Below are 21,580 nucleotides of genomic sequence, written 5' to 3' on the forward strand. Positions count from 1 at the left end.
ACTCCCCCCTCCCCTTGGCGGCTACCCCCCTAACAAAGCCCCGAGGACAGCGGCTGCTGGCCCTGCCTTCGCAGGGACGGCGACAGGGCTGAGTCTGACGGCTTCTCAGGCTTTGAGGCGGGGCGGGGGGGGTCGTGTAGTGGATGCCTTGGTGCGTGGGTGAAAGCTGTGGATGTGGGATCTCTCCAAGACAGGGGAAGCAGTGCAGGAGGAATGGGCTTGGGTTGGATCCTCGGCCTCCAGAAGGCGAAGAAAATGGCACTTGGTTTCCATTCTGTCTATTGGGAAGTCTCTTGCAGAATGCTCTTAGAGTCGCTGAGTGCCCAGCACCGTCCCTAGGTTACAAGCAGCCTGAAAATCTTTCTTAAGCCTCTTCGAGTGACTTTCATTTGCCTATAGTTGTATGTCACATGTAGTTATGATATAAGGTATACCTCTTCTCAGACATTTGTTTTGTTCTCCTTAAAACATGAAGACAGCATTTCCTACTTCATTGGTGCCAACTCTCTGGCAAAGTGGGCTGTGAGGACGCACTCTAGAGCTGTAGGTGACCTAATTAATATATATCCAGCGGGTGTCAGGATACAAGCAGGGAGTATCTGTTTTCTGTTACGATACAATGTGATGTGCGTGGCCAAAGTGTAACTGCCCTAGCAGCATCATGGATACATATCACATAAAATAATGGGTGTATATGGGTGTTTTAACTTGATTCTGGGAGCACAGATCAGCTTTTCTAGGTGAAGGAACACGCTCCTGGCTTGTTCATGTGGCATATTTAATGTCTGGCCATACAATGAAAAAAGGAGTGGAGGGTATCACAGTAAAAATGGGGTAAAGAGTAGGCTGGGGTTCAGATGAGTTATTGTAAGAGTTTGCAGATCTGTTTGCCCATGTCTTATTAGAGGTTTAGGTTTATTGTTTATGGTCCTGCTCCTACAGAAACCTTTGTTCACACGTATCTTGTGAGTAGTGGTATTCATATGCTTAAAGTTTCTGCAGTATCAAGGCATTTCTTTCTACACAGTCTGAAGGCCTGTATTATTCATCTAAAGTAAAATGGGAAATGCACATTAGTCTAATTTAGATTTCACAGATCAGGAAACAATCAGGTAAAGATAGAGAAAGAGAATATAAGCCTTTTTTTGTAGATTTCTCATGTTTTATAAGAGGTCTAATCTTTTTTTGTTGTTCTTAATTGCAGGTAGCCCTACTGTTTCTGGTATGTCTGATATGGATTATCCTTTGCAAGGACCAGGTTTGCTGTCAATACCTAATCTTCCAGAGATCAGCTCAGTCCGCAGAGTCCCACTTCCCCCAGAGCTAGTGGAGCAGTTTGGACGTATCCTTATGAAAAATAACGTGTTAGGTTGTGTAAGTCATATATTAGAAACAAACTTTTTTGTTCCATAATCTTCTTCCCCAATCTTTCTGTCAGACTCCCAGTAATGAACTTTGATATTGTTCACGTTCCCTTCATAAGGCTCCAAGTGGTAACAAGGTCCATTTGTGTAGTTGCTGGTGGAATTAGTTTCTGTATGAAGAACTTAGAATGTTTATGGTACTAGTTTGTGTACTACTGTATATAAAGTAATATCAATTTTTTTTTAAATGTTCTGAAGGGGATTTTGCCTTTGCTAGCCAAAAAGCATTTAGTTCTTACATCAGCAGTGCTTCAGATATGCAGTGCAATTGTATGATGGGAGTATTTCCGGAAATCAGCAGAGCTTGGCTGACCATTGACAGTGACATTTTTATGTGGAACTATGAAGATGGGTATGTAGAGAACACGTTTCTGATTATATTTGATTGGTATTGTACTGGAATTAAGTGATAGCAGTAGTGGGAGATTGTTTACTGGTAGCACAGAGGTGTGCTATTCAGTTTAACTTACCTTGATTCCTTTTAGGTTTTACTAAAACTTTAATAAGTGTTTAAGGATTTTTAAGAGTTAGTAATATTGCTGCCAAGTCATCTAGAGAGGAAAGAAAGGAAAGTGCATTTGCTTAGGGTCAGACATAGCTAATATCCTAAAGTTATTACTGTATTTGTGCTAGGGCTTTGCTTATGCCAAAAAAAGTAGAAAAAAATTATAATAATGGCCTAACTTTTCTAAGTAGATTCAGTAAGTCCTCTGATGCATGTACAGTGGCCAATCATTCCCACAAGGGTAAGTAATACAGCATTAATACTTTGAAGTATTGTGATTGAAGCTCTCCTGCCTAGCTTGTTTTAAGGATGCATAAATCTGAATATAATTTCATTATATTTTCAAATGGCAGTGATATGTTTATAATTTGCAGGTTTGCTTCTTTATTTGCCTATATAGTAAGAACTCTTTTAGTAAGAATTGCTGTATACGTTTTGTCGCATTTCCTAAGAAGACTAAAGTTCAGATTGTGGCTCACATGGCTCCTATCCATACATTTACATTGTGTCATAGTGTATTAAATACATTCCCCAACAAAACAACACTGCATGGTGTTAATTATAACGTGCTGGGGAGGAGGTTTGGAATTCTTGCTTTAGATAATTTTCATGGGGAAACTGTAAGTTCCTCCCTCTTGATGTTAATCAGCATTGCAGGTGCTGCATTATGTAATTCAGAGTAAACTGTATGAATTAACAAAATCCAAAATATAAAATTCCCCAGTTGGGTTTCGGGTTTGAAACTCAGCTATAGGGGCTCCAAGCAGCTCAAATGATTGCCTATATAATTTTGCTGTGAAACTTCTCTGTCATTCCATTCTGCTGGACCTGCTTTCACCCAAAGCAGATCATGTAGGTGGCTTCAGAGTATTACAATAAGTATTAATAATTTTTAAAGATACAAAACCTGATTTTATTTACTTTGTTATTACGTGATACTATGTGACAAGTTTTATGCAGGTTTGGGTTTTTTTTTCTTGTTTGTTGACAGGGGAGATCTGGCTTATTTTGATGGCCTTAGTGAAACTATTCTTGCAGTGGGTCTTGTAAAGCCGAAAGGAGGTAAGGAATATATGACAGTGACTAGAATTAGGCAGTTACTTATATGGTTTTTTTATATATACATATGTGAAAATCTGTGTTTTCTGTGTGTGTATGTATGTATACACAAGATACATGGGTTTGTTTTGTTTTTAGAAACATTATGAAATTAATTACAAGCCAAAAATAATGTATAGTTTAACAATCATTTACACTGATAAGCTTGCATTTTTTTGCCACATCATACTCTTAACATTTGTACTGTTTATAAATTTACACATTCAAGTGATAACTTCCATGAGATCCTGGTTTCTAGCCCTCCCAGTTCTTTTGGTGGCTACTGCTTAGATAACATTGAAGTCAAAGTTGAATTGGAAATAGAGTTGAATTTAAAAGAAGCACGTTTATAAGAAAAATGTCATTTTAAAGATCCTGTATTTCACGAACTGGAAGCTGAACTGCTGACTGAATACTTCTTTCTAATTCTAGAGTTTCATAGATCATTAGGTCTTAAACATGACTATTCCCTCTAATCAGTCAATGTGTCTTTACAGTGGATACATTGGATACATCATTGTGATCTGAGAGGTTGGCTGCAAACAAAGATTTTATTTTCTCCCCTTCTTTAGGTATCTTCCAGCCTCATGTACGACACTTACTTGTTCTGGCTACCCCCGTGGATATTGTGATTTTAGGGCTCAGTTGTGCTAATATACAAGCAGGTAATTCTCTCTTCCCTCATTCTCAGTTGTGCATTAACAAGTATACATGGCTGTTTTGTTAGTAACCATTTAAAAAATTAAAAAAAAAAAAAAGGAAAACAAGACCATGTGCTAAGCGCCTTGCTAATTTTTAAATCATGTTACAGTCAGGGGGAAATAATTTATATGGGGTGTGCACTTGCTGGATCCTGGACTCCCATAGGAGCATGGAGTTGTATTATTCACCTGTTTAACGTGAAAAGAGCTTTTGAAACAGGTACTCCTGTTAAACAGCATGTTGGAGGGGGAGAGAAGAGATGGGCATGAATCTTGGAACTGGTGAATAGAGTTCATTAACCTGGTTGGCATTTGTATTCCAGCCAAAGAAATTGAGAACCTGGTAACTTTTTTTTATGCCATATATATTAATAGAGAAAATACAGAATTGTTTGGAGAAAGTGAGAGGATTACAATTTTTTGCTCTCTTTTTATACTATCTTGATGTGAAAGAGAAAAAAAGTAGAAATCTGTGTTTTAGACTTGTTGTGATTTAGAGGAGATGACAAAGTATAGAAATTAAAAACATGGCATTTCCTTACTTGGAAACTTATACCGAGAATTTACTTTACTTTTTTTAAAACCAGAAGATTTGTTACTCTGCAGTTCACTTTGGAGAATAGCTATTCCAGAATATGTTTAGTAATTATGAAATTTGCTGTAATTTTTCCCATTTTCCAAAATGCTTCTTGTCACAGACCTGTACTATTTATTAGAACAACTTAAAAACTAGAGAGGGTTTATTTATTTACTTGTTTATTTATTTAAAGGTACTGGATCGCTCAATGACAGTATGTCTGGCGGAATGCAGCTGCTACCAGACCCTCTCTATTCGCTCCCTACTGACAATACTTACATTCTGGCAATAACATCCACTGATAACGGGCGTATCTTTCTGGCTGGAAAAGATGGCTGCTTATATGAAGTAGCATACCAGGTGACTATAGGTTTTACACACAGGCATTTTTATTGTTTCATGGTTGTGGGATGTAGGCACTAAGAGTTCTAAAACATCTCAGGTCTGCCGTCTTTTTTCTTCCATAATTATGTAACATGGCTTGGTTGCCCGACAGCTCTGACGTCATATGCGTTTTCTTTAAAGAAGTAGTAATTATATGAGGAATAGCAACGCAGCTTTGGTCAACTTCAAAATAAAATTAAAATTGTGACATCCTGCACTCTTTTTTATGTAAAATTTTCATTTTAATGATCACCTATTTCTTTCAATAGAATAGTACATACTTTTTCAATTAAATCAGTGGTGGGTAGTTAGATTTTTACTTGTTTTCATACTTGTCCTATTAACGACTTTTTTAATATAACTACTACTTTGGGTTTTGTTTTGTTTTTCAACGCTGTATTTGTTTTAAATTGTAGGCTGAAGCAGGCTGGTTCAGCCAGCGCTGTAGAAAAATTAATCATTCAAAGAGTGCGCTGTCTTTCCTTATTCCTTCATTGCTACAGTTCACATTCTCAGAGGATGGTAAGTACTGATGTTAAAGATTTGCCCAATAATTTAATGTAACCTTTTAAATAATACTACCAAGAAGTCAGACTGAATAGTTTCCTCATTCAGAGCATTTAGTTATTGTCAATGAAACTTGCAGTGCTTGATGATTATAAAAATCAGGTCACTTGTTTGTGTGTCTAGTTCAGGATATAGATACCAAAGCCTGGAAAGTTTGACATTTATGACTAAAGTTAGTGTTCCGTAGTACAAAATTAATACGTGCTTAGTGGGATCACTGCAAACAGTAGAATCTTTAAGTAAATAATTTTACTCTGTTTCACTGTTTAGTGAAAAATTAATTTGAAATTATTATACAATTTTTTGCCTGTTTTTTTTTTTTTTTTTTTAGTTTACTAATAATTGTGTGAAATTGATTGCTGTTTTAAATCAGTTCCGGTAGGAGTCCTGTGTGGGACTCCTGCGGTTTTTGTTAACTTACAACTAATTATTTTATAGATACTCTGCCTTAAACTTGTTTTCACCAAATCCAGTGTTGATTTGCTGGTTCTCTCTTTTCCCCCCGCCACCTCCCCAGATCCTGTAGTCCAAATCGCCATTGACAACTCTCGAAATATCTTACACACCCGCTCAGAAAAAGGAGTACTGCAAGTATGTGACTTCTTCTAATGACTGTTGGCTGTGTTACTAAAGTGTATATAACTTTAAGTTTTCCTCAGTATCTGGGAATCTCTGTAGGTATGTCCGGGTATTATTTCAGTTTATGTTTTTGTAACAAAGTGTGTGCTGAAGACCTAAGATGCTTTCTTCTGAGGAAGGAGTAGCCTTTTGATCTTCCCCTCAATTATAGGGAAACATGAGGATGAAATAAAAATAGGGTTTGAGTTGCTGCTTGATAGCTCAGGCTGTATGAATTAATTCAACCGTAAATCACTAAGCTGTATTATTGAATTGCAGGTTTACGATTTGGGACAAGATGGTCAAGGAATGACCAGGGTTACTTCTCTTTCACAAAATGCTATAGTTTCTGCTGCTGGGAGCATTGCCAGGTATATTTATGATAGTTATAATGTAAGAGGGTTCCTTTAAGGCCAATAGTTTCATGCTATATTTTTGAAGAATGTTATTTGCTTATTTCTTCGGGTTGAGAGTGTATGGGGTTTTTTCATTTTGTTTTTTAGAACAATAGATCGTTCTGTATTTAAGCCTATTGTTCAAATAGCAGTGATTGAAAATTCTGAATCCATAGACTGTCAACTACTAGCAATCACACATGCAGGTAAGAAAGCAATGCTAATTGCCCCACCTTTTAAACTGATAAATGGCATCTGCACAGTTTAGCAAAATTGTGACCTTTTTTAATCTCTTGTTCAGGTGTCCGACTGTATTTTAGTACTTCACAATTTAAGCATCCAACAGCACGTCCCTCCATGTTAACCTTGGTTCATGTCCGTTTGCCTCCTGGATTTTCAGCTTCTTCTAATGTGGAGAAGCCCGCAAAGGTTCACAGAGCTCTTTATAGCAAAGGTAAGCAGTGGAACATGGCTCAGATGAGATTGACCTTTTTTCTTTTTTTTTTTATTTTTTTTTGTGACAGTCACTATCACACTGTTTTTACATTGGGGAGCTTGAAGCAGTGGGTATAACAGAACTAAGCATGGCTTCTGTGTGTTAATGGGAGAGTTTTTGGAAGTGGAAGGTTGTCATATTGTTCAGAATTTAGTTCTTCTGCAAGGTGCAGTGTTTGAGCAGAGAACTCTGTTCATGTGTTGATCAACCTTTTATTCTCTCCCCATAAAATGGATTTAATGTGGTCAAATTCGCCTACATGTCTCTAGCCATTAGTGTGATTAGTTCTTGAAAGCAGGGGATAGAATAGGCTTCTTACCTATTTAATGCCTCTCATGCTGAGTTTAGCGTGTGCTGACTGTTCTTTATTTTTTAACTCCTTTAGCTACTGATACCATATAAGATACCAAACAGCTGCCAGATGGTTCCAGCTTTATGTCACTTCTGATTGTAGGCTGAATTTTTAAAAGTGCTGCAGAAATGGGGGGGGATGTCTCTACGTTACTGACCCTTTTAGTCATACATACTGATTTTTATCCTTGAAGTAATTTCCGGATGTTTTTTCATCCATGATCTCTTTAAACATCTCATTTTTGAGGCATGTTCTACCTATTTTACACGCATTTTTGTTTGTACCTTTTAGAGTAGGTGGCAAATGGTTTTCAACTGACCTTCTGAAAAACCCTATGACATACAAACTCAGGAGATATTATTTGCTGTTCCAATTGTATGATTAGGACTTAAAGATTGATTTTTGCTAAATAAGGAATGAATTAATGAATTTGCATCTAATGCATGATTATTGCTTCTAATACAAACTTAATATCGCTGTTCTTGCTAGGGGTGCTGCTGATGGCAGCTTCAGAAAATGAGGATAATGACATCCTGTGGTGTATCAATCATGATTCTTTCCCTTTTCAAAAGCCAATGATGGAAACACAGGTATTAAAGCAAACTTATATACAATTTTGGTGGAATCTAGATATTGTTTTTTCCTTTCTGGTAACAGGTACTTGAATAATACTATCTGCAAGAAATGGGTAGTTCACAGATAACTTCCATGAGGAGTTTGGAAACACAAAGCTACTAATCGATACGCTTCAAAGAAAAAAAAAAATAGTGGGCAGTTCAGTCAGTGAATGGGAACTGAGCTCTTAGTAGGAATTCCTAGTTCAGCCATACTTTCTAGCTTGATGTAAGCTATGTATCAAAAGCAATTGCCTTGACTTCTAAGACTTGACTTCTAATTAACATATTTGAAAATATTGTTGTCTATAGCATGCTGCATATTGTGCACAAGCACAGGAAGACATGGTCCACAGTCCATAGTGGTGTTTGATGAGGATAAAATTTGGCAAAGATTGTTTGAAATGTAGGCGCTAGAGACTTTGGGTTTCTTTATTTAAACTGAAATGCCATGTCTTCATTAAATTTCACACATGTAAGCTTGATTAATGATTAATCTCTTCATTATTTCATTTTTTTCCCCCCTGATTTTCTTTTTCCTAATTGTTTCATAAATGGGTTTGTAAGAGGGGTTTGGAAGGGGTTAGTTGCCTTATGCGTCAGTTCAGGGGGAATATTTCATATATTCCAGCTCTGAAGGAAGTCTGAAGTCTTCTGCTGAAGTAGAGGAGTGACATGTCAAAAATAGTATTATTGGAGGAGCAGTAGTAGAGTTGGAGTGAATGGAGAGACTGTATAAGTTAAAAGTTTCAGTCAGGTTTTAATTTATCTGCTGTTTTAATAACTTACAAAGGAGCTTTATAATTACTCCAGATCCCTTCCCTGCAAAAACTTACACATACATTTCCTAAGTGCTGACCTCTCTCTTTTTTCCAAGGCATTTGACAGCAACAGACAGCTAGGTTACCCAAACAAAGCTGCAGCCTGTTCTTGAGCAGCTGTTCTTCCTTCTTAGCATACATAGTTTTCTGGAATGTCTTCACTACCATATGTCTCTTCTCGAGTTATATTTGAAGTACTGCTGCCAACTGTGAAAGTCTTGTAAACCTTTATGATTCAGTTGCAACATTTTTGATTCTTTAAGAAACAATTTAAATTCATGATACGTTTGGTACTTAGTTCTGATATGGTTAGCAGATTGTTGCTATTTATGTTGTAGCAGCTTTAAAGGATCCCACTTTGCAAGTTGTTTTACACTTAAATACAAAACACTATCCCTGTTCCCCAAAAGAAGCAATATATTACTAACCTGGTGGCCTTCTATGATGGAGTGACTACATCAGTGGACATGGGAAAGGCTACAGATGTCGCCTATCTGGACCTCTGTAAGGCTTTTGACACAGTCCCCCACAACATCCCTCTCTCTAAACTGGACACGTATGGATTTGATGGGTGGACTGTCCGGTGGGTGAGGAATTGGTTAGATGGTCGCATCCAGAGGGTAGTGGTCGACGGCTCAATGTCCAGATGGAGGTTGGTGACGAGTGGCATCCCGCAGGGGTCCATATTGGGACCAGTACTGTTTAATATCTTCATCAATGACATAGACAGTGGGATCGAGGGCACCCTCAGCAAGTTTGCAGATGATGCCAAGCTGAGTGGTGTGGTCGACATGCCTGAGGGACGGCTATCCAGAGGGACCTAGACAAGCTGGAGAAGTGGGCCCGTGTGAACCTCATGAGTTTTAACAAGGCCAAGTGCAAGGTCCTGCACCTGGGTCGGAGTCAACCCCCAGTATGAATACAGGCTGGGGGATGAAGGGATTGAGAGCAGCCCTGCCGAGAAGGACTTGGGGGTACTGGTGGATGAAAAGCTGGACATGAGCCAGCAATGTGCGCTCACAGCCCAGAAGGCCAATCGTATCCTGGGCTGCATCCAAAGAAGTGTGGCCAGCAGGTCGAGGGAGGTGATTCTGCCCCTCTACTCTGCTCTGGTGAGACCCCACCTGGAGTACTGTGTCCAGCTCTGGAGCCCTCAGCACAGGACAGACATGGACCTGTTGGAGTGAGTCCAGAGGAGGGCTACCAAAATGATCAGAGAGGACTGGAACACCTCTCCTATGAGGAGAGGCTGAGAGAGTTGGGGTTGTTCAGCCTGGAGAAGAGAAGGCTTTGGGGAGACCTTATTGCAGCCTTTCAGTACTTAAAGGGGGCTTGTAAGAAAGACCAGGACAGACTTTTTAGCAGGGCCTGTTGCAACAGGACAAGGGGGAATGGTTTTAACCTAAAGGGGGGTAGATTTAGACTAGATATAAGGAAGAAATTTTTACACAGAGGGTGGTGAAGCACTGGCACAGGTTTCCCAGAGAGGTGGTGGATGCCCCGTCCCTGGAAACATTCCAGGTCAGGTTGGACGGGGCTCTGAGCAACCTGATCTAGCTGAAGACGTCCCTGGTCATTGCAGGGGGGTTGGACTAGCTGACCTTTAGAGGTCCCTTCCAACCCAAACTATTCTATGATTCTGTAATTATTCCCTGTCTCCCAAAAGCAGCAGTATATATATAGCTGTAAATTCAGTAGCAACCTTCTGTTGGACAATACAAGAACTTGATAATTTTCTTTGGGTTGTCTTGTATCAAGGGTAGATTCTATTCTGTGTAATTTTAAATGGTAAACAGTAAAATATCACTGTGGATGTGCAAAATCCATGTTTGTTACCAAACTTTGGATAATATCTTATCTGTTCAGATGACCACCCGTGTTGATGGACATTCCTGGGCTCTTTCTGCTATTGATGAATTTAAAGTTCAGAAGATTGTAACACCCCTAAATAAAGACATTATTCCAATAACTGATTCACCTGTTGTTGTGCAGCAACACATGCTGCCACCTAAGAAGTTTCTTCTGCTTTCAGCCCAGGTGAGTATTACTTTTCTTAATATAGGAAATCAGAAGAGTAAGTATAAAGTTGGAAGACTGATCTAAACCTGTAAATGTTTATTCATTTTGGATATGCTTTAAGGATTATATTCTGAACATAAAAAGGAATAAGGAAGAAGATTGCTGAAACCATCTGTACCTATTTTAAATTTACTCAAAGCTATTGGGCCAGCTTCTCTTGCGCAGTGTAATAGTAACTTTTCTTGGTCTCCAGAGACCCCTGTAGATACAGATCATCTCAGAAGTTCCTTTAACCTTGATACTCATGATTATATGAAATTGAAACAGACACTGGCTGCCCAGAAAATATAGTTTGAGTAAATACTGTTGGTAGTTGAAATTTGAATAAATAATTTCTTCTTTGTCATAGAAGAAGTCCCAAAAGGTTTTTTTGAAAGGGTTTTAAAAAACAAAACCTATAAAAAGAAAATAAATCAACTTCCCTACTTCTCTTTTCTGATTACATTTAGCAATATTTTAGGGCATTTAATATCTTAACCAATAGGCAGTTTTAAAGAAGAAATGTTTAATCATTAATGTCTTGCAACCTCTAGACTCAACCTGCATTTGTTTAATGGCAGCTGTTTTGTTAAAGGCACTAATCGGACCCTCTCCAGTAGTTAGTATGAATGCAGGCAAGATGATTGAGTGTAGAGTCTTACCATGCCCTTGATCCTGAATTCTTCAAGCATTTTTTTTTCCAGGCAGTTTTGAGGATTTGCAAGATGCATAAAGCCTTTCTTTTCTGTATATCCTTGCTATATGTTTGTATTGTATGCTTCATGTTAGGCTAAGAACAGCAAAATTAACTCGGTTTATGGAGAATTTATAGCCATTGCAGTACCTTTCCTGCTTTTCCTAGACTCTAGGGAATTTTCTGCTTGTGAATGGGAACTGGGCTTTAGGCACCATTCCCATTATACTTTGATCCAACAGTGCAACAAAGGAAAATTCAGAATGCTAAAGATAAGCAGTGTGGGGAAGGGGTGTTGGGGTGGCCAGAGTAAAGACAACTTTATTCTAACTTATTTTGGGTTACTTTTAGGGGAGCTTTATGTTTCATAAACTCAGACCTGTTGATCAGCTGCGGCATCTGCTTGTTAGCAATATAGGTGGAGACGGAGAAGAGATTGAAAGATTTTTCAAGTTGCATCAGGTAAGATCTTTTGACTTGTTATGAAAAATGGAAGATTTATTATATTTATGTAAATCTAATCACTTCCTTTAGCATCTTTTTGTTGTTGCTATAAACTTCTAGTTAACATTTCATTTAGTATTAGCTTTTCCTCCTGTATTGTCTACATAAAACAAGATTGTATGATGAGAAATAACTTCTCATTTTATGATATCTAAAAATGGAAGTGTAATTCACTTTCCCTGAAATTCTTATGTCTTGTACGCAGAAGTATAATGCAGTTCTTATTTAGGAAGGAAGTTCATCTAAGTGCAGGGGAGGAAAAGTTTCTAAAAAAGTTAAATTCCTACCACTACAAGAGGTTTTTACATTTGGAAGGCCAGTAGAAATGTGTATAATTGGTCTATTTTTTTGTTTAAGATAAATAACAGACAAGCAGGAAGGAAGCTATCGTGGATTACGATTTTAATTTGACTAGTGCTGATTAATATCTGTAGTGAATGTTCACTGTAATCTGTTCTCTTGTGCTTTGATAGGACATACTAAGTGATATTGTAACATGCCATTAGAATCTGCAAACCATTATTTGTGTAGGTTTTTTTCTTCAAACACAATCTTAACTTACGTTTCTGTAGAAATTGTATGAATCTTAGTCATAATTAGGTGACAGACATGGAGATTGTTTCCGACCAGCAATTGTACTGAGTTTGCAAAAACTGTATGTAACAAAAACTTACCTGCTACAGTGGGATGCCTCACTATGATTCACTTCCTGTCTACAATTGGGAAGAGCTGGTTTCCTTGCCTTCTAAATAAAATGACTGTGTAGTTATTGAGCTATATAACTTCTATATGTTTCTTACCAACTTGATATCAGCTGCCATACTAATAGTATAATATGCTCTAGGAGGATCAGGCCTGTGCCACTTGCCTTATCTTGGCCTGTTCTAATGCTGCATGTGATAGAGAAGTATCTGCCTGGGCTACTCGAGCGTTCTTCAGGTAAGTTTCAATTCTGTAGGTTGTTCTGCATATTATGCTCAGGATCATTACAGCCACTAAATAATCGTACAGGCTTTTTAACCTGCTGCCTGTGTGAGCATTGTTTTAAAATGAGCACAGACTGTTAAACCTGGTGGCATATGCTTTTGCACTAATTTAGGGCTCATCAACAAAGGAAGCTTCCTGTAATGGTGATTTCTGGTTAGTTCCACTCTTGGATGCTTGTATTCCACATGTAGAGGAGGCTATTGAAAATGTAGTTTAATCTGCTTGAAATGTACTTATCTTCACAGTATCCCAGTTCATTGAAGTGCAGCATGTAGTAATATCTTTAATGAGACCAACTCAGACAGCTGGAAAAAAAAACAGACAAATTTTTAAATTTTTGTGGGGTTTTTGGGTTTAGTTTGGTTTGGGTTTTTTTCTTAACGTATTGTAGTTAATTATGCTATTCACCATTGCGCCAAGGAAATTTATATTCAAATGGACTTAGCCTGTACAGGGCCTGATGGCTCTTGGTCACAGATGTTGATTTTTTTGTTATGTTTTGTTTGGGTTTTTTTTTGTTGGTTTGGTTTTTTCCACTACAAACAGAGTAAGCAAGTATGGGCTTCCACTCTGGAGGATTAATTTGTCATCTGTGTATCTTAAGTACTGCATATCCTTGGTATGGTGCAGATAGGTATATTTTAATTAGCTGCCTTAAACAAGTTGGTATATTGTGGGTCTCTTGGCTGTCTTCACCGGGCATGTAGCCTGGAGGAAAAAAAGGTTTTGGTAAGATACAGCTTTTGAGAGTGATGATAAAATGTGCAGACTTGACTTTATGTGCTAGGGTTCAAGTGTTATGTTTCCAAAAGCTTGCTTGTTCTTTTCCAAAACTTGTGCAGGTGTTATATCGAGTCAGCTATTCTCAGCAGGCTGTGAATAGTTGCTCTTTGTTAAACTCAATTACATTACAAAATCTGAGAGAAAAAGTGGATGACAACTCTGGAGAGATGGGTATTAGCAAGGGGAGATGTAACAAAAGTGCTCATGTAGCACTATAGGAGAGAGATGGATAGAAATTACTTGTGCAAAATAGAAGGATAAGCATGGGTCATCTCAACTGTGTCCTTATTTCCATTTTCCTGCAGAGGCAAACCTTAAAAAGATACTAAAGCATAAGCCTAATTTTAAGGATTGGTAAATTTCTCTTTAAAGCCTGATCATATCACCACAGAACTTACCCACAAAAAAAATACTTGGTTGTTCATCTAACTTACCTTTGCAATTGCGTATGTTAATGCTTTTCATATAACATGTATTCCATTAGTTTTCTTCTGCCAAAAGTATCATACAGTCACAAATACTTCTGAAAAGTTATGCTGTTTTTTTTATTCCCTATTTTAAAAGAACCCCAAAATTGCTCTTAATTCTCAAAGACATGAAAATTAAATGGACTGTATATGAAGTGTAAGGAATTTTTGTCTTTGCATGTAAACTTTAGGTATGGTGGAGAAGCACAAATGAGATTTCCGTCAGCTCTGCCTCCTCCGAGCAATGTTGGACCTATTTTGGGTTCTCCTATTCCTGCTAGTAAGTAGCAAGTATTTCATGGTTTTGGACAGGTTTTTATCCTTAAATATGTTGTATTTTGTCTTCTCACAAGTTGTGTTCTTTTTGTCTGAAATAGTCCTTGATTTTCTACTCACTGGCTAATTAATTACAGAGTTTTTTCCATTTCTCTTGAGTGATTTTTGGATTTAGTGAGAGGGTGATGTGATCTTAAACTATGTCTGGATGTTGCATATAATCTGTTAAGATTATGTGAAGAAGGTATACACTTGTTGCTGCCGGAGGCACTTCAGCAGCCAGAGAACAATTTATCAATACTGTAGTTCAAACTTTACAAAGATTATTTGGTTGTTGTGTGGCTATAGCAGAGTTGTCTTACGGTGTCTTACAGTGTAAGAATACAGTGTATATCTTCTTACAGTGTCATTGTCATACCTCTGCAGATACTGCTTATGAGAAGAAAAGAAAAATTATGATCAAGAAATGGGTTAGTCGTTTGGAGTGACTTCACCCTGTAAATCTCTAGCTTCAACATTTGGTTTCTGCTTAGGTTGTCAGTGCCACCTGCAAATGAGAATAGTCCCTATTCTTTCTCCTCAGAACTTGATGCTTATTGGAGTGGAGGCCCTTCTGTATTACTCAGATTCACTTACATTTCTACAGTTGCTTCAGGAAGTTGTCCCTTAACATGTGTTACTCGATTCCGGATCTTAAAGATTTTTTTAAAAAGAAATTAATAATGATGAATTTGGAACTCTGATTGAATTACTGAATTAAATTAATTTTTTTTTAATCAGGAACTCATTAATTTCCATGATCCTTTACCCTTATCTGACATGTGGCATTCAATTTTACACATCAGACTTTCGGGGAAAAAACTTGATTGCCTGGAATGCAAAGAAATTCCACTTCACTACCATTTTGACATATATCCAAATTCATAAGTATTGGAGAAAGCAATTCATAAGTATTGCTCAACTGCGATAAAGTTCTGGAAAAACAGTTGACCCTCTTTTTCAGAATTCTTAACTAGTATTAAAACACTAGGAAGAGTGGCTATTTTTAATGCATCAATGGCATCACTTTCCAAGCCTGATGGTGTGGAACAATAGCAATGTGGGCAGGAGCTGAGGCAAGGCATAAGAATGTAAAATTAAATCTGAATTAGAGAGGACAGCAGCTATGGGGAGAACGGGTGCTAGGAGCAGACTGAGAATTAAAGTAAGGTGTGGGAGAAAAGACAGGAAGCTCTGTAATCAATAAGGTGACTCCTTTTAGAAGTAAATGTATTTTTCCCAAGTTTAAATGTTTGGATATTTTTATCATTTGCTGTCATATATGCTTCTTTTGAAACCTGGTCTCAAAGCACGTGTTTCCATTTTGCTTCAGTGACAGGTCCAGGTGGAAGATGGCACCATTCCTCTGCCACTACTTACTCCATTTGCTCAAAGGGTAGAGAACCGTCATGTGAAATTAAGATTCTGATATTGTGGATGTCCCATGTCGGGTGTCAGACAGTGCTGACAGAAATTGATTAAAACGCCTTGAAATTTTGCATGTGAAACTACATTACAATAATGTTAGCATTAAAAGACCAGGCACCTTTAACTTAGTTCCCTCTTTTTCTCACTATTGAAAGTCTAGTCATGCATTTGCATGCTGCTTTTCTGCAAGTTTGTGCTTTGCTTGGCACACTGGAGAATGTGTTCTGAGAATGCATTGGCACTGTTTAGTTAAGGACTTCGTTATCCTCGGCGCTGTTGTGTGTTGCCAAGTTGAGAGAACTGTAGTGAATAAGGCAAGGACTGATTTTTTGATAAAAGCCACATTTTCAGAGTGCCAGTTTTCTTGCCCTTTCTGTGATATATCCTACTACATGCTGATGGTACATGGACATTTTTGTAGATGACCATATGTGTTCCTCATATCTTGGGGCCTTAAGTTAGGTATTGAGACTTAATTTGCAGAAGGGTTGAGTATTCACAGCTGAATCTGAGGCTGTGGACAGTCTCAAACTGAATGTTCCAAGTTAACAGTGTTGCTGTATTGTTTGTCCAGCTGCCCTATATAAAAATTAAGAGTCATAATACCGGTTTCTTTCAGTTGAGTGCTTTGAAGGTAAAATTGATATTCTTTGAAAAGATCTAAATGACTGAAAGTGAGTGCTTTGAGAATAGGTGCACATATCAGGAATGGGAGCAGTCAGAAGGTGAAGAACAAGAAAAAGTATGTGGACATTCAATGCAGGGTGTGCAATAAATAACACGTGAATGCTGGGAAAAAAATGCTTAATAACTGCTCTTGAAAGAAGCGTACCCATTTGGCTCACTTACCAAAAGGTTGATAAGAAATGAGTGCAGTTTGGTATTTAACTATAAATAAAAGTTGTTGGAATGGTTCTACCTTTAAAGTACTTGATTTAACAACTTTGCTGCTTTTGCACAGGGATTTTATGGGTTATATTTTGGTTTGGATTTTTTGTTTGTTTCTTTGTTTTTAACAAACTTAACTTTATTTCTTTTCCCTTTTAGGTTCCCCCTTGACTGTTGATAGTCCATATCCTAATCTTAGTTTTTTGACAACACCTGGGCAAGGTGACACCTTCTTTTCCTTTGCTGGAGAAATGGAGAAATTTTTTTTCAACTAGGCTTTTTTATTTGCATTCAGATGAGTAATATTTACCTACTTTTACCCTAGGTTTACAACCTCCTAGTGTATCAACTCCCATGTTTCCTTCTGGGAATTCCATGTCTCACCCTGGTACATCTATTAGTGGAATGATGGGTCCCGAGATAGTATTTTCTGGAAGACACAATGGCATCTGCATATATTTCGCTCGGATTATAGGGTGAGGTGTTTGTATACAAAGAGATTCTGTCACTCAATTAGTTTCATAGTTTTTCTTTGCCTAATGCTTGTAGGTGGTGAATTCTATCTTAATAGCATTTAAACTTGAAATTAGTAAAGTGCATTTTTATGTTGTGTTTATGAAGTACCTGTTGATATAATACGTTCTCTTTACAGCTCTATTAATAATAATACTTTGTGCTGGTTTTGGCTGGGATAAAGTTAATTTTCTTCATAGTAGCTGGTATGGGGCTGTGTTTTGGATTTGTGCTGAAAACAGTGTTGATAATACAGAGAGGTTTTCGTTATTGCTGAGCAGTGCTGACACAGAGTCAAGGCCTTTCTGCTTCTCACCCCACCCCACCAGCGAGTAGACTGGGGGTGCACAAGAAGTTGGGAGGGAACACAGCTGGGACAGCTGACCCCAACTGACTAAAGGGATGTTCCACACCATATGACATCATGCTCAGCAATAAAAAACTAGGAGGAAGACAAAGGAAGGGGGGGATGTTCCGAGTGATGGCATTTGTCTTCGCAAGTAACCGTTATGCATGATGGAGCCCTGCTTCCCTGGAGTTGGCTGAACACCTGCCTGCTCATGGGAAGTAGTGAATGAATTCCTTGTTTTGCTTTGCTTGCGTGTGTGGCTTTTGCCTTACATATTAAACTGTCTTTATCTCAACCCATGAGTTTTCTCACTTTTGCTCTTCCCATTCTCTCCCCATCCCACCGGGGGGGGGCAGTGAGTTGAGTGGCTGTGTGGTGCTTAGTTGCTGGCTGGGGTTAAACTACGACATAAATTCCATGAATGGCTAGGACAGGAAAGTTGCTTAGACATTGATCCTGCAATCAAACGTATATGCACAACTCTGAAAACTGCGGTTTTATTTTTCAAACCTATGAGCTGTATGTTTCAAACTCCTACTAAAGGGTGAAATAGAAATGCAGAAGGACTTACAGGATCAAAGTCCTGGCTTGAAGTCTTTTCTGTTAAGAAGCTTTAAAAAGAATGCTCAAATCAGAGCAATGAAGCAAGACTAAAGAGGAGTCTGTTACTTGCATGTTGAGTCCTGTGTTACTCAACACCCCAAGCAAGAACAGAGCTCTTCATACGTTGGTCATCTCTCTGCTTGCTGGTTCAGGAAGAAATTTTTGTTATAACACTTGTTTGCCTACACTATATTTCCAGAAAATAATATTGGCTTATATTTAAAGTATTTGATAGCATCAAACTTCATTTGGTTGAAATTTTAAAATTTGAAATTTTGTTAATTACTGTATATGTACCATTCAGATAGGTATAGTGGTAACTTTTTTGAATGTTTAATTTTCATCCAAATTAAATCCTTATTTTAGACCTTGAAGTAAAAAGCATTACCATTTCTTTCTTAAGAAATTATACATAGAAGACTTGCGAAAATACTTGCTTAAATTACTTGGCTTTTAACACAGTACTGTTTTGTGTTGCAGAAATATTTGGGATGGCAGTATAGTTGTGGAGAGAGTTTTCAAAAGTGGCAATCGAGAAGTTGTTGCAGTATGTAAAAAATTATTTTGTATTTTTAAAAGTTCCTTGTAGTATATGTCTTAAGCCCTGTTATAATTCTGTTCCCAATTATAAACTGATAAGGAAAAGAACCGTCATTGTCATATGAAGGTTTTCTTAAGTGCTGCTGTCTTAACTAAGGAGTAATTGTAGGTTTTAAATCTTTTTAAGCTACTATTTTGAATGTTACTTTTTAAGAAACCTAACTGTAATTTGATCTCTGTCGTTAATTGGCAATGGCCAGTTTTCTCCATATTTAGTGACTGCACTTCCTTCATTTCTGCATACCCCCTCCAGACAAAGCCTAAAAATAGAATGCTTTAGTGTGTTAGGATAAACTTTGCAGTTATCTAAGGACATAAAAAAATTTTCAGCATCTTCCTGACTAACATCTTCGTGTTTCACTTTTTGTCCATGATCAAAATAACAAAATCTTTTCTGACTGTGGATGTTAATAGAATCCTGAACTGAGTAATTTCAGCAGTGTAAATTAACTGCTACATGAGCTCTGCTCCTCCAGTTATAAGGTAACTGGGAGACTCTGGAAGACCTTGGCAGTTATACTGTGTGTCTTAGCAATGCTCAATCATTGTTTTAGTTTGGAGTTGGAAATAGTAAGACACAGCTGATTTGGTTATCAGAGGGGCAAAGAAAGTAGCATTTTGAATACTGTGTCTCTTCAGAGGACTACTGTCTCTTCACATGTGTTCCCCCTCCTCAAAGACTGTGGTATAATAATGTTGTGTTCTAGCGATAGCATTACTATTATGCTATTTATTTGTTGTACCTTCTTTGTGTTTGTCTTTGTAGTGGCTTTAGCTTAAAATTGTAAATTTTTTGGAAAAAAGTTTGGAAACTAAGCTTTCTGTAAAGAAGTCTGCTTTCTTTTGCAGGTAGAAAGCAGTGTTCCATCCCATGTGCTGGAATGTGTGCTACAAGAACTAAAAGGTTTACAAGATTTTCTGGATAGAAATTCACAGTTTGCTACAGTAGGAGCCCTTGGAAACCCAAGGTATTATTCATTGTGTTAACTTTTACTAGTGGTATTTAATGTCCAGCTCTTGAAAAACTACACCATGTGTATCTGTGTTCAGTTGAAGTGTATGTATGGTCTCCAGCTTCAACTATTCAGATGCTAAAAATGAGTTGTTAGATTTTCTCTCTAAAAGATTCAGTATTTGTAATCATATTAACATCTCTTTTTATTTTGGAATTGCAGCTTCAGCACACCAGCCAATCTGCAACAGAGGCTGCTGGGTTTCATGCGGCCTGATGGTGGAAGTTCTCAGCAAGTCCAGCAAGAACTCCAGAGGAAATATCATGGTATGTAATTACTTTTGAACAGAAAGTATCAGGGAATGGTGCATTTGGATGTTGCCTTTCTCACTTTTCTTGTTTTTTAAGACCTCTGAATAAAAATGCCTTTTTTCCATACAAATTTACATTAATCAACATGCCATACTTGATAATACATTCTGCAGAAAAAGCCACTGTAGTTTGGAAACTAACTTTGCTAGCACCTTGCTTTTGCTTCCATACCATATCATACTGTTCCATCAGGAGCAGTGCTTCTACAGTGACATTGATGTGAAAGAATCTTTTACATACCACTGTACTGGAGATGAAGTATATACCCAGAATGAAAATCAAATCTAGATAGAGAAACATTCCAGCCTTTAGGCTGACTGTGTCAAGAGACTTCGTTTGTTACACGCTGCAGATGTTACCTTTCAGTTTGATATTGAAAATTTTAATATTGCAACTAATTAAAACAGTCCACAAAGGAGAATATCTCTCTGTGAAGAGAATCTGGATTTCAGCACAGTAACATCTAGTGGTCTTGAGCCACTGCAAAACACAAGTTTTATCTCTCAATTTATTAAGCTAAAATAAAAGTGCTTGAACTTTAAAGCACTTTTGAACTTCTCTCTCTCATACAAAGAATTAAATTTCAATTCTGTGTAGATACATGTCCTCTTATTTTCACCATTCAGACAATTCTGAAATACAAAACTAGAGGTTTCTTTGCACACTTAACTCTCCTTTTTTTTTTCTTCCTAATGTTCTCCATATTTCATAAGATTGTTTCATCTCCTCATTACAATACTTAGTAGCTGCACACCCATTTATATGTTCAGGATAGCAGTTGTTAAGCAGTTCGTTTGTGAGACAAGTGAGTATGTTTTCCTATTAAAAAGAAATACTGTACTACAAGTTGCCAATACTACAGTCCCTGAAATGTCTACAAAACTTTGGAAATAAAAGGCCTGTCACAGCGCCCATTTGAACTCATGTCCTCCTATAGCGTAGCTTTTGCCTAGCACTTGCGGGCAAGTTGGGGAGCGTTGCTGATCTGTATACAGAATTGAAGATGGTTTTGGTCCTTGTGGGTTTTGATTTTGACTTCTTTTTCTGTGCTGCTCACTTTCAATAGTGTGAATGTAAATTTGTTTTAAAAAGTCATTATGTAGAATTTGGTAGACATTTAATAATTTTATTTTTCATTCGTACGCATTCCAAAGCCCATAAACCCTTTTGGATTGCTAAATGACACAATATAATTACTGCTGCCTCATTTCTGAACTATAAGCACTCAAAAGTAAAGACATAAATAGAATCATAGAATCGTTAAGGTTGGAAGAGACCTCCAAGATCATCGAGTCCAACCGTCAACCCAACAACACCATGCCCACTAAACCATGTCCCTAAGCGCCTCATCTACACGTCTTTTAAATACCTCCAGGGATGGTGACTCAACCCCTTCCCTGGCCAGCCTGTTCCAATGTTTAACCACTCTTTCAGTAAAGAAATTTTTCCTCATGCCCAATCTAAACCTCCCCTGGTGCAACTTGAGGCCATTTCCTCTTGTCCTATCACTAGTTA

At 37.7% G+C, this 21,580-nt stretch overlaps 1 protein-coding gene across 2 annotated transcripts in view; it reads left to right on the forward strand.

The window, feature by feature from the left end:
- The first annotated feature begins 1,212 nt into the window (after positions 1-1,212).
- The window catches only part of NUP155 (nucleoporin 155kDa), a 35,801-nt gene continuing 15,433 nt past the window's right edge, over positions 1,213-21,580 (forward strand). The window contains exons 1-21 of one of the 2 annotated variants that reach the window (XM_009329437.1): positions 1,219-1,342; positions 1,680-1,776; positions 2,921-2,991; positions 3,600-3,692; positions 4,499-4,665; positions 5,106-5,211; positions 5,774-5,847; positions 6,154-6,245; positions 6,378-6,475; positions 6,571-6,723; positions 7,607-7,707; positions 10,419-10,589; positions 11,656-11,766; positions 12,653-12,747; positions 14,237-14,325; positions 15,694-15,756; positions 16,836-16,898; positions 17,002-17,152; positions 18,622-18,688; positions 19,591-19,709; positions 19,917-20,020. In XM_009329437.1, coding sequence (XP_009327712.1) covers positions 1,225-1,342; positions 1,680-1,776; positions 2,921-2,991; positions 3,600-3,692; positions 4,499-4,665; positions 5,106-5,211; positions 5,774-5,847; positions 6,154-6,245; positions 6,378-6,475; positions 6,571-6,723; positions 7,607-7,707; positions 10,419-10,589; positions 11,656-11,766; positions 12,653-12,747; positions 14,237-14,325; positions 15,694-15,756; positions 16,836-16,898; positions 17,002-17,152; positions 18,622-18,688; positions 19,591-19,709; positions 19,917-20,020 — 2,203 coding nt within the window. In that variant the 5' untranslated portion in view covers positions 1,219-1,224. Of the gene's footprint in view, positions 1,343-1,679; positions 1,777-2,920; positions 2,992-3,599; positions 3,693-4,498; positions 4,666-5,105; positions 5,212-5,773; positions 5,848-6,153; positions 6,246-6,377; positions 6,476-6,570; positions 6,724-7,606; positions 7,708-10,418; positions 10,590-11,655; positions 11,767-12,652; positions 12,748-14,236; positions 14,326-15,693; positions 15,757-16,835; positions 16,899-17,001; positions 17,153-18,621; positions 18,689-19,590; positions 19,710-19,916; positions 20,021-21,580 lie in introns of both variants that reach the window. The other variant, XM_009329438.1, reaches the window with a different exon arrangement.

This window comes from Pygoscelis adeliae, unplaced genomic scaffold (genome assembly GCF_000699105.1).
Source record: "Pygoscelis adeliae isolate BGI_AS28 unplaced genomic scaffold, ASM69910v1 Scaffold47, whole genome shotgun sequence".
NCBI classification, from domain to species: Eukaryota; Metazoa; Chordata; class Aves; order Sphenisciformes; family Spheniscidae; genus Pygoscelis; species Pygoscelis adeliae.